The sequence below is a fragment of the Paroedura picta genome, chromosome 6 (genome assembly GCF_049243985.1).
Source record: "Paroedura picta isolate Pp20150507F chromosome 6, Ppicta_v3.0, whole genome shotgun sequence".
Lineage (NCBI taxonomy): Eukaryota > Metazoa > Chordata > Lepidosauria > Squamata > Gekkonidae > Paroedura > Paroedura picta.
This window is the reverse complement of record NC_135374.1, coordinates 111,357,570-111,368,836: the sequence shown is the minus strand read 5'-3', so window position 1 is coordinate 111,368,836 and position 11,267 is coordinate 111,357,570. Positions and strand designations below refer to the sequence as shown.

The 11,267-nt window shown below is 44.7% G+C and overlaps 1 protein-coding gene across 19 annotated transcripts in view; it reads right to left on the bottom strand.

The window, feature by feature from the left end:
- Nucleotides 1–1,056: 1,056 nt before the first annotated feature.
- The window catches only part of MYCBP2 (MYC binding protein 2), a 184,351-nt gene continuing 174,140 nt past the window's right edge, over nt 1,057–11,267 (bottom strand). For all 19 annotated transcript variants that reach the window (XM_077343930.1, XM_077343933.1, XM_077343931.1 and 16 more), the window contains 6 exons: nt 10,660–10,848; nt 9,293–9,400; nt 7,816–8,025; nt 5,100–5,207; nt 4,814–4,979; nt 1,057–1,905 (listed from right to left, as the gene is read on the bottom strand). In XM_077343930.1, the coding sequence (XP_077200045.1) occupies nt 1,790–1,905; nt 4,814–4,979; nt 5,100–5,207; nt 7,816–8,025; nt 9,293–9,400; nt 10,660–10,848 (897 nt within the window). In that variant the 3' untranslated portion in view covers nt 1,057–1,789. The remainder of the gene's footprint in view (nt 1,906–4,813; nt 4,980–5,099; nt 5,208–7,815; nt 8,026–9,292; nt 9,401–10,659; nt 10,849–11,267) is intronic.

The following is an 11,267-nucleotide window of genomic DNA, read 5'->3' as shown; positions in this document are numbered from 1 at the left end:
ACGCTTAAGTGCCTGGAGCCAGCAGCAGGTAAGAGGAGAGGGCCCTGGGCAAAGGGTCATGGTGGAGGACCTGCTGACGAGGGCCTCCATCTGCTGACTGCCTGGCTAATGAGCTGCCCAGCCCCCACCTGACCCACTTGATCCAGCTGCAAGCTGCAACCCAAGGCAACCTTACGCTGCTTGACCAGGGGAGGGGGCCCTTTCAAGGCCCATTCTTAGGAATGGGCTTTGAAGCTAGTAATTAATAAAAACCAGCTTGGTGTAGTGGTTAGGAGTGCGGACTTCTAATCTGGCGAGCCGGGTTTGATTCCCCGCTCCCCCACATGCAACCAGCTGGGTGATCTTGGGCTCTCGACAGCATTGAGAAAGCTTTTCTGATTGAGCAGTAGAATCAGAATACCTTTATTGAGCAGTAATATCAGGGCTCTCTCAACCTCACCCACCTCACAGGGTGTCTGTTGTGGGGAGGGAAGGCGCCTATAAGCTACTTTGAGACTCCTTCGGGTAGGGGAAAGTGGCATATAAGAACCAACTCTTCTTCTTCTTCAGTAATATCAGGGCTCTCACCCACCTCACAGGGTGTCTGTTGTGGGGAGAGGAAAGGAAAGGTGACTGTAAGCCGCTTTGACACTCCTTCAGGTAGAGAAAAGCAGCATATAAGAACCAACTCGTCTTCTTCTTCTAAACAACTGGATTCATAATTTTCATTCGTTCATTTATCGCAGCTACCAGCAAGCTGTATGTCCACTGCCCTGAGCTGGCCTCAGAAGGGTGGTTTAGAAATGTAATAAATAACAACCAAGACTTTGGCCCTAAATCAAGATTGCAGCAACCCAACAACCAAGACTTTGGCCCTAAATCAAGCCCAAGCAACCCAGCATTGCTGTAACCAAGCAGCCTATGGTTTCTGGGATGAACTAATGAACCTGTTAGCCTCCAGGAACTATTGTTACAGTTTTTAAAGCCAGCCCCAAAAAGAATTATTTCATTTCGGCCTTTGTCTTACATATACAGAGACGTTTTAGTTGCTCCACAATAACGGTGCCAGGCCACTGGTTAGACTTTCACTGTATAAAAATGTACAGCGGCTTTATTGACATGTACATTCCATCATGTTTACAGCTGCAAGAGATATGAGGCACACTCAGTATTGCACTTCATTAAAATTTCAGGCTCAAACATAAACCCAGAGAAGTGTAAATGCAACGGCTGCTTTGCAATTTAGTCATTCTTATACAGGACAAACATTGATATCTTTATATACAGCGTGATACTGGTTACATTTATGCCTTCCTAACACTTTTTCTTTTTTTTTTTAATAACAGTCTAAGAAATAAACCAGAATATTCCTCTTCTCCATCCCCTACCCGTGATGCAGTTACAATTGTACAGGATTACCAAAAAAAAAAAAAAGTCAGTATACAATAATTAACTTTCCCCCTCCCCCCTTCGTCTGATATCCAGCATCATTTGGAGTCCACGGAAAACAGAGAGCCTTTGAACGCTTCTTTGACAGCAGTTTCTTTATTTGTCGGTGTCCGGTGCTTTTGGTAGCTGATGAGCGTGAATGGCCACATGCAAACACCTCACAAGGTTGGATGTCTTGGGTCAGAAATGTCAACTGCCTCGTAGCAAAGGACAACGCAGGCGGCGTTTGGCCCCCTTCTCGCTCTGCGGCCTGTTCCTTCCCCTGGTTTACGGAATGGTCCCATCTCCTCGGTTGGGCTGAAGTTTCTGTTCAGCTCAGAGGACGCTTACTGGACAGCAGCCGTCGTATTCTCCGGGCCGGTTAGAACGTGTGGGCGTTTCTGCAGACTCCGCAGCCTAGTGCAAACTCCTCACCAGTGGGAGGATGGACGACATGAAGGGGACACTCGGTTCCTTCAAGCTGCTTGCCCTTGGGACCTGCAGGGGGGGGAAAGCATTTTTAAGGGTCAATGACGTCTGCATTAACCACAGCTTCTTGCACAAGTCTAGAAATGGGTTATGTTCAAGAGGAAATCACGGAACTTGGGTGCGGGTAACAATGTGTCAAGTCACACTGGAGGGTTTTCAAGGCAGAGTTGGTTTGCTGTTGCCTTGCCTGGTGGTCCCCCATCCAAGTACAAACCAAGGCTGACTCTGTTTTACTTCCGAGATCTGACAACCTGAGGCATCCAAGTCCGGGTCTAGAACTTGGGGCCTTATATTTTTTAAACTACAGGAGCCTCTCAACTAAATTTTCATGGTTAAGACTCAAAGTCTCTGAGCATAGCCTTCTTCTTGTGCTGCAGAAAGTCTACACTTGGTGAGGGTCTGAGGCACAAACTTAGGCCACGCGGGAGATTTACTCCACGCTCAATGTGGTAGGGAAGGGTAGGTAGGTTTTCCCCACCCTCCTTCCTTATGGCACTGTGGGGCTCCTGTGCACCCGTCAAGCTTTTCTTGACCTTTCTGTCATTTCCCCCCAAGCTTGCTTTGCTGCAGTGTTTTAGGAAAGATCACAGCAAATCCAAGTTGGCTGCCATGTGGTCAGGAGACTCTGGATTTTCCCGCATGAAAGCCATTTCCCCTGCCCCAGTCCTCATGGTGGCCATGCTCCTTCCATACACTACCAGGGTGCTATTTTAAAAATTGGTAACTGAATTATCAATATAATGATATACTGGTATGCTTATTACAGGATTAAAAAAAAACCCCACACCTCTGAAAGCCCCCATTGGGGGAGAGTGGCCACCATGGAGACATCACTGTGAGGAGCGGCATATAAGCTGAATGAATCAACGAATGAATGAATAATAAAATGAGGAAGACCTTTTGCTGCTGCACTGCACCAGCAGTTGCAGTGACCCCAGGGCTTCTGCAGGAAAGCCCTGCCATGTGGAAGAGGCCCTAATTTTCTGCCTGTGGAAAGCAGGCTTGGCTTTGCAGAAGAGTCTGGCACAAGCAGAAGCAGCTGGTTTGGCGTATCAGGCTGGCTTATGCTTACAGCAGGAGTCTCCCAAGAGCGGCTTGCTGTGAGGCAGCTTGGCAAGGCCTTCCCTCAGAGAGACCGCAAAATTAATAGTGGGCACTGAATTTCTCGCTCAGTGCTGTGCTGCTACTGCTGAAGCCAAGCACGGGACTGCAAGACACCGTTCTCAGGTCCAAGGACGGCTCACAATGTGACACTGTCAGCTTCTTGTGGTTTTACAAACATCCAAAATGGGCAGGAAGTTAAGACCTCACGCCTAGTCTGCAGCTTGACTTTTAAGAGAACATGGGAATTTCTCGCCGTCCAATGTGGTTAAAACTGTTCTAGGTGCAAAAGATCTCAGGTTGTCCAGCAAAGGAATGCCAAGAGAAAGCGACAAATTGAGAATCTCCCTTTGGAAATACACAGGAAGCCACTGTTATGTAACTGAGCATGACTTTGTTTTTTGTTTGGAGAACGAGTCTAAAAAATCCTCCCTCCCCAGTCCCTTCTGCATACAGCTCGAAAATAAATCCCAGCTATGAGAAACCAATTTGTTATTTCACCCAAACCAAACACTGTGGTTCCCTTCTTTAAAATTCTACACTTTAAGATTCTACACCAGGACTGAGAGGGACCAGAAGAAACCAGGGACTGCGGTGTTGGCCTACTGCACAAATTATTAATTTTCAGGCCACTCGCAACAGGGAAGGGGCACCTTCACTTGCAGATTTCCAGGGATTGTTTCCAAAGTCACCACTGCTTTGGCATTACAAGTGGACCATGCACCCCTTCCTAGCAATAGGACTCCCAGGCCACCATTAAAGCAGAGAACAGAGAAACACAGTAGCCCTGACATGAGCAAAGCTGGAAATGTTAACACAAACACCGCAGTCAAGAGCTCAGAATCTTCCTTCATACAGGACATGACCATCCTTAGCCTGAATCAATCATAGTCCTCCCTCCATTCTGCTATTCATTTCTTGCTCCCTGAGCAGCACAGAGGACAGCTAACAGTCTTTCTGTTCACAGAAGGATGTTGGTAAAATCTTTCCTGTGCTTCTAAAGTTCTTCTGGAAGAGCAAGATTAATACTGGAAGGTGACAAAGCTGTTTGGCACATTGGTTATTTTCCAAAGAACTTATGTAACTTAACTATACGTTATTTATCTATACTGGCCTCACTCCCCTATAGAGACCCAAAGCAGTTAACACCGCTCTCCTCTGTTTTAGCCTCATGACGACCCTAGAGGTAGGTTAGGCTAAGAGATGTGACTGGCCCAAGGTTGCCCAGTGAGATTCCGTGGCAGAGTGAAGATTTAAACCTGGTTTGCCCAAGCAGGCATGGGAACAACCTGGTTCATGAGCCCAAATTCTTCACGAATTTGGACCGGCTTGTTGCCCCTGAACCAATGTTCAGGGAAGGTGCCTTCACCCAATATTTCTGGGACATCTGTCAGGTGCAGGGGTTTGGGCCATTTCAACCTAACAACTCAACAGAGCTTTCAGCCTGTCAGCTTTTGGATTTTGCTTTGAAGTGCGGGAATGGAAAGAAATTGTTTGGTGAGCAGCCATATAAGCCTGCCTGGACGATTCCCCCCTTCGCCGAACTGGCCAATTTGTTTTGTGGCCTTTTGTTCAGTTTGGGTTCGTGCCCATCCCTATACCCAAATCCTAGTCCAGAATTCTAACCCAGGGGTAGTCAACCTGTGGTCCCCCAGATGTTCATGGTCTACAATTCCCATGAGCCCCCTGCCAGCGTTTGCTGGCAGGGGGCTCATGGGAATTGCAGTCCATGAACATCTGGGGGACCACAGGTTGACTACCCCTGCTCTAACCGACACACCACCCAGGTTCTCTTAATGAGACACTAAAAAGTTACCAGCAGGACAATGTGGAAGTTCTTCTTTAGTGATGCTCGTCATTCTTTGGAAGTCGTCATGGCAAGCGTTGCAAAAATGCGTCGTCCCAAAGCAGAAAAACACAGCCACGGAGCAGCAATAGCGGCATTTGTACTCCAGAAAATCTGTACCGTGTTTGGGGCACATCTGTGGGGAGGGGGAAAAGGAGCACACGTGGTGTTCAGAGCAACAGAGTGTGGCGTGTTGCCTTCTATGTATCTGAAATGCTTTTTGGAGGTCTGGACCCTGTAAAAAATGCTTGCTTACCTGAGCCCTGGAAACATCAGAGCAGGCACCGCAAATGAGCTCCCTGGGATCATAGTCATCTCCCTGGCCCGCCTCGGCATCACAACGTGCTTCCCCGCCAAAATAAGCCTAAGGAGGAAATGCAAAAAATTACTCAGGCGCGAAATGTGAAGCCTCATGAAGTTATCTTGTGGCATCGCCAAAGTTGTTCTCGTCTGACAAGGGAAGCTGGTGAGGCACAACGTTCTCTTACGGCGTCTGTGTGTGTTTGTTGCTGTCTCGCTGCAGTGCTCTAAGCCTTCTCCAGGTTTACTGGGGCGAGGCAACGACAAACAGTGGTATTTAAATGGCTTCCATCTTTCAAGGTCCCATTGCAGACTGTAGGGGAAGTGCAGCAGAGATAGAACACGGGAGCTAACCCTCGAGTTGGCTGGGTTCCCTTTCATTCATGCTGCATTTCCCTGCCCAGCAAAACTACATAATTGTAATGTATCGGTCAGGTGTTAAGATGCATTCTGCAGTTTGAAATGTTCATTATAAAGTCAACTAATACTATGGGAACAGGGCCTGCTGCCGCCTAGGATTTCAACCATTGTCTTAAGGATGGACAGATTTTGCCCGGCAGAACAAAAAAAAAAAAGGGGGGGGTGTGGAATGCCAGTTGATAGCTGACTGAATCAGGTCAAATGATGATCTTTCAGCACAGCAGTGATATGACCCCAGAATCCATCCCCTGACAACACAGAATCATAAGTTGGAAGGGGCCATGCAGGCTGCAGGATGCTGAAAAGGCGTTTGATAATATTTCGTGGACATTTTTGATAGATGTTTTTAAAATTTTATAATGTGGAGGCGATTTTTAATATGGATGCAAAGCATATGCACAAAACAATATGTAAGAATCATCACAAATGGGTCTTTATCAGAGAAAATTGAAACTGGAAAAGGAACTTGACAAGGATGTCCAGTTTCACCCCTGTTGAGTGTTTTGGTTCTGGAAACATTGGCCACTACTACAATGGGAAAAGATAAAAATATCATTGGAATGGACAATAGCGAGGAAAAAAAATAAACTAAAAAGTTATGCAGATAATGTGGTTCTCTCAGTAACTAAACCTATAAAGTATGCGATAGACCAAATTTATAGATTTGGACTGTATTCCAAGTATAAAGTAAACAAGAATAAGATGAGGACAACACTGCTAAATAGTCCCCAAGGCTTTTGAACCAACAACACATCAGTCTTGTTGGCATTGAGCTTCAGTTCATGGACCATATTCTCTAGGCCAGGGGTAGTCAACCTGTGGTCCTCTAGATGTTCATGGACTACAATTCCCATGAGCCCTTGCCAGCAAATGCAGTCTTGCCTGGCCCACCCTCTCCCCTTTTGTTCAGCTCAAATTTTGGAGACATATCAGTTCCCAAGAAAGAAGAGCTCATTTGTGTTTTCAAACCATGCCATCAGCCTTACTTTCTGGTTGTTACTCGCATGTACCTTTAGCCCTTCGCTTATGTATTTGTGGAGAACCTGCTGTCAAAGACCTGGGGGACCAAGGACTAAATTCATAATTAGGTTTTTATTAGGACAAAGATTTTAGACTGACAGTCTTTCTGTTCTCGGATACTCAGAATTCTAATGTGTTATCATTTGCACCAACTGCAAGGAAAATTCGAGTCGAACTTGCCCCATCAGCGAGTTAATATTTTTAACCTTTTAATGCTTGGTATTTACTGGGAGCTGATTTATTTCCATACCTTTGTTGATACTGTTTTATTGTGTTATCAGATACTGATTTTAACGGTATATATTGTATATATATACTTAATGGATTTTGGCTATAAACAATAAAATCTATATGACTATGACTAAGAAAGCAGAGCTGGTCTTGACATCCAAATTGCATGGAACAAGCAGTTATTGATTGTCCTCTTGCTCAGTGGTCCTCCCCACGCCGAGGGGGAGCCCCAGGAGGATCTGCAGCCTGGTACCAACTGATCTACGAACCGGTACCGGTGTCCGGACCGGGGATTGGGGACCATTGCTCTTGATGATGGGCCAGGAATCTGAAGACAATTCTGCTTTGTACACAAGGGCACAAACTGCAGTTTGTCACTTGGATATCAAGGTATATTACAGGAAATCTTCAGCAGCTCAGCTGTCAACAATGGAAGATGAGCTTGAAGGCTAGCAAGGTTTGCTGTTGTAACATGACAGAGATCCCCCAGAAAGACACAACCCTCTAAGATATAGGAAAGAACAAAGGTACAGGAATGTACTAAATCAGAAAAGAGTGCAAGTTCATACTTTTTATCATTTCACAACTACAGATATGATGGGTAGCTGGCAAGTTCTTTTTCAGAAAGCTTGCCAAACACTGACTGTAACCTTTTGTTACTTGCTGTGGCTTCCCCCATTCTTTCTAAAGCTCAAAATGTATATGCACAAGTGAAAATGCCTAATTAAGGTTCTGAAAACTGAGGAGTACGAGTTACCCAACTTTCTGCTCAACAGGAACTTCCACAGACTCAAGGTCTTTGGGACAAGACATGAGTTTTGAGTTTTCACCTCCTAGTACATCCCTTTACTTTTGTCATCTCCTCATTTTGGTCACAAAGAATTCCAGGTTTGTTCTTCATGTCTGAACCTAGCCGAGGTTTGTTTCATGAAGCACCGGCTTCTCAACAGCTTGTTCTCTGGTCAACCTCCCTAAATCAGTCTCAGCACTGGAGCCATTACCTTTTTGCACTTGTAACAAACGTAATAAGCGTATCTGTTCATGGCGTATCCCGCAGGGTCATTGTAAAACCGAACGCCTGGGGTTGTGATGGCCTCGCTCTTGTGCAGCCCCTCGTATTCCAATCTCATCAAAGCTTTCCTCTTTACGTCTTCATAAAGCTCCTTGATAGGATCAAGCAAGTCCTTTAATACTGTATGATTAATTTTGTTCTATAACAGAATAAAGAGAAAGCAATCAGTGACTTGCGGCATTGAGCCCTAAGTGTTCTTACCCAGATTGTTAACAAATGAAAACCATGACAAAAGCAAGATCAGATTGTTTACAACAGAGAGCACCCCAACACTAGAAGACGTCTCTTAGGACACCAATTTGGGATAGACAAAGATGAAAGTGTAAAGTATTGTTTTACTCCTTGAGCTGAACAATACTTATTATATTCGTTGACAAAGCTTCTTATGCAGGCCCTTGATATTTATCTCTTCCATAAAATTGTCTCTGTATTTAAAACAATATTTATTGGCTGCGAGCAGCAGGAACTAGAAACAAGAATTATTTGAGTTAAACAATCCTTTCCAAACCTTCCTGTACATCATCACAATATATAAAATAGTTAACTGCTCTCCCTTGAACACATTGCTAACCTGCTCTGCTTTCAAGACTTGCTCTCTCTGCCCTCACCTGCCATGGCAACAGGGTCCCCTTTCCCTGCCTGGGTTTGCCTCAGGCCTGCCCTACTCTTTTGGGGGGACCAGGCCAAAACATTTCTTTTTACCCTGGCTTTTAGCTCCAGATTGATCTTTCGCTTTTTACAATCTGTTTTGAGGATTCCTGGGAGGGCTACTTAAACCACCAAATATTCTATTGCTCTTTCATTTTATGCACTTTTATGCTCCTGAGGGTTTTTTTGTTACATTTCATTTTACTTTGTGAGCTACCCCGAGCAGCCCTCTGAAGACTTGGCACGTAGATACTTTAAATTTCTCAATGCTTTCCTACAGATGACACATTACCAAGCTTTCCTTTCTCTCACACAAAAGACCACTTTGAAATGTTCTATAAATTTTAACTAGCTATGTATAAAACAAATTACCTGCTTAAATCATTCCCATTTTTTTGCAAGTGCTGTACTTCCTAGCAGCAGCAAACTGTAACCTCACACTGTAATACTGGTAAGCATGTTTAAGCCAATTTTTACCTATCTATCCATCGAAACACACCGTCAAATGATTGTTTCAAAAAACTGAGAACTTCTACATCAATGGGAATTCCAGCATTGACCCTAAGGGATGTGTGCTGTGCCATTTTGTTTCTTATAACAATTGCTGCAGTCCTCAAAGGCTGTCACTTTCTGTTCTATCCACAGTAATGTTTACACAGTTCCTCCTCACATTCTATCATCTGGAAAAAAGCCTCCAGTGAGTCTATCTACCTTTCACTGAAATTGCTTCTGAAGGTGTCTCAGCTCTGTGGACTCACCTTGCAGATTGGACACAACATGAAGCCAAACGTTATCCGTGGTCCAAGCCATTTGTTTTCTAAGACTCGGCAGCAGCACTGCAAGTGGAATATATGACTGCAGTCCAGCTGTGAAAAAAAGATGGACAATTCCGGCCAAGGAAGTTTGACGGCCAAACTGATACCATGAAGCTTTGTTTTAAGCAGCTCAGGAATAAATTGAATATTCATTCATTACTATGATTATACATACACTCTCATGTATTTAAAAAACTGATTTTCACCATTGACCATATGAAGTACAGGAACCACAACGAAATCTTAAGAAGCATGGGCCTAAAGCGGTGCTCATTAGATCTGACACTATATAAGATGTGAGAACTAGTTGATTGGAAGGAAACAAACAAAAATCAATTAATATGTGTGGTGATGTCACTTCTGGTGACATGGCACTTCCAGGGGGTGTGGCCATCTGACATCAGTTTAGGGGAATAAAGAACTCCTTGAAGCCTGAAAAATTATTTCAGGGGTTCCCTCCACGGTCAAAAGGTTGAAAAAGGTTGGAATACAGAGTCATATTAAGCCACACAATATATCTATACCAAATGCGACAAATGCAGGTGCCTTATAATATCTTAACAGGGAACACAGGGTTGGATCCAGTAGAAGGTACAGATTTTTGCAAGACCTGTGGGCACCAATAGCCATGTGAATCTGGGGGCTTCAGCAAGGAGAGACCCTATTCACACTCCTGACCCAAACCTGTATGCTCTTGGTCCATGCCGATCCTGTGACCCTGGGAATCAACTAGTGTCTGAAGGAACTGATGGGGAAAGAGAATGTGGTGAACACCTGGATCTGCTGGATCTAACCCAAAGTAACCCACTCAAATAGGCTTCAACTTTCTAATCTATATCATTCAATCCCAAAATCATACAACTAACTAAATCCAGGTATTTTTAATTCCAGGAAACTTCAATGTTGTCAATTCATGCTGTCTGTACACAGCCCAGTATTTTGTTTTCCAGGCATCCTGGCACTTAGGGAGGAGACAGAACATGCTCAATTCGGCATCAGAAACCAATTCTGGGGCCCAGGAATAAAACCACAGATGGTGAACATTATGCTCCAAATCCCGAATAAGCATTTCTTCAACCCTAACTGGGCAACATGATTCTCAGCACGCTGGCTGAACATGATATTGGGGCAGATTTCTCCATTAAGTCATAGGAAGGCAATGCAAAGTTGAACGTTACAAGCACCCTGTGCCTAAAGTACCTAAAGTATGTATGCTGGCAATTTATTGTTTCTACTAGCGTGCTTCTCCCACCGAACTATAAATGCCTTTCAATTTCAGGAGATTTCATGTATTAATGCTCAATTCACACCTGGATGGCTGGTGCGGCTGAAAGTGCTTCTGTGAAACAGATCATGCACATGTCGTCAGCATCTTGCTTCAGAGTGGTGGCGCTCTTGTCACAGCCATGCAGGCAGGGCAAACAGTGCTCCTCATTCTTGACGCCTCCGCAGGGATGGCCACAAGGGTGAGTCTTGCTGCAGGCTATCTTGGCGTACTCCTACCAAAGGCAGACATTGTAAAGTGACAGCATAAACTGTGCTCGCAGAGATTAACGTTAGACAGACAGTGGGCACAGGTGCATGACTAAATGACGGGAGGGGGAAGGAGGAAAGAGAGACGTGTGTTACTGTTCCCACTCAGCTGTCTCTTCTCTTTTTCTCTTACTGCTAGCTGAAAGATCTGGGTCTGTCAAACAGAAAGGGGTGGCAGGTATATTTGGTGCTGTGGGGAGGCATGGGAATTGTTAGGCAGTGCTGCCTGATTCCAAAATCAGGAGAAAGAAACGGGTTACAGAAAAACAGCCCTTTAATAATGCATGTTCGAGTGTCTCCTTAAAATCTCCCTTGAACAGAAAATTCTACAATTTCCTTCAGAAATGAACAGCACTGGCCAAGCTAGCAGAAATAATTCTCATTT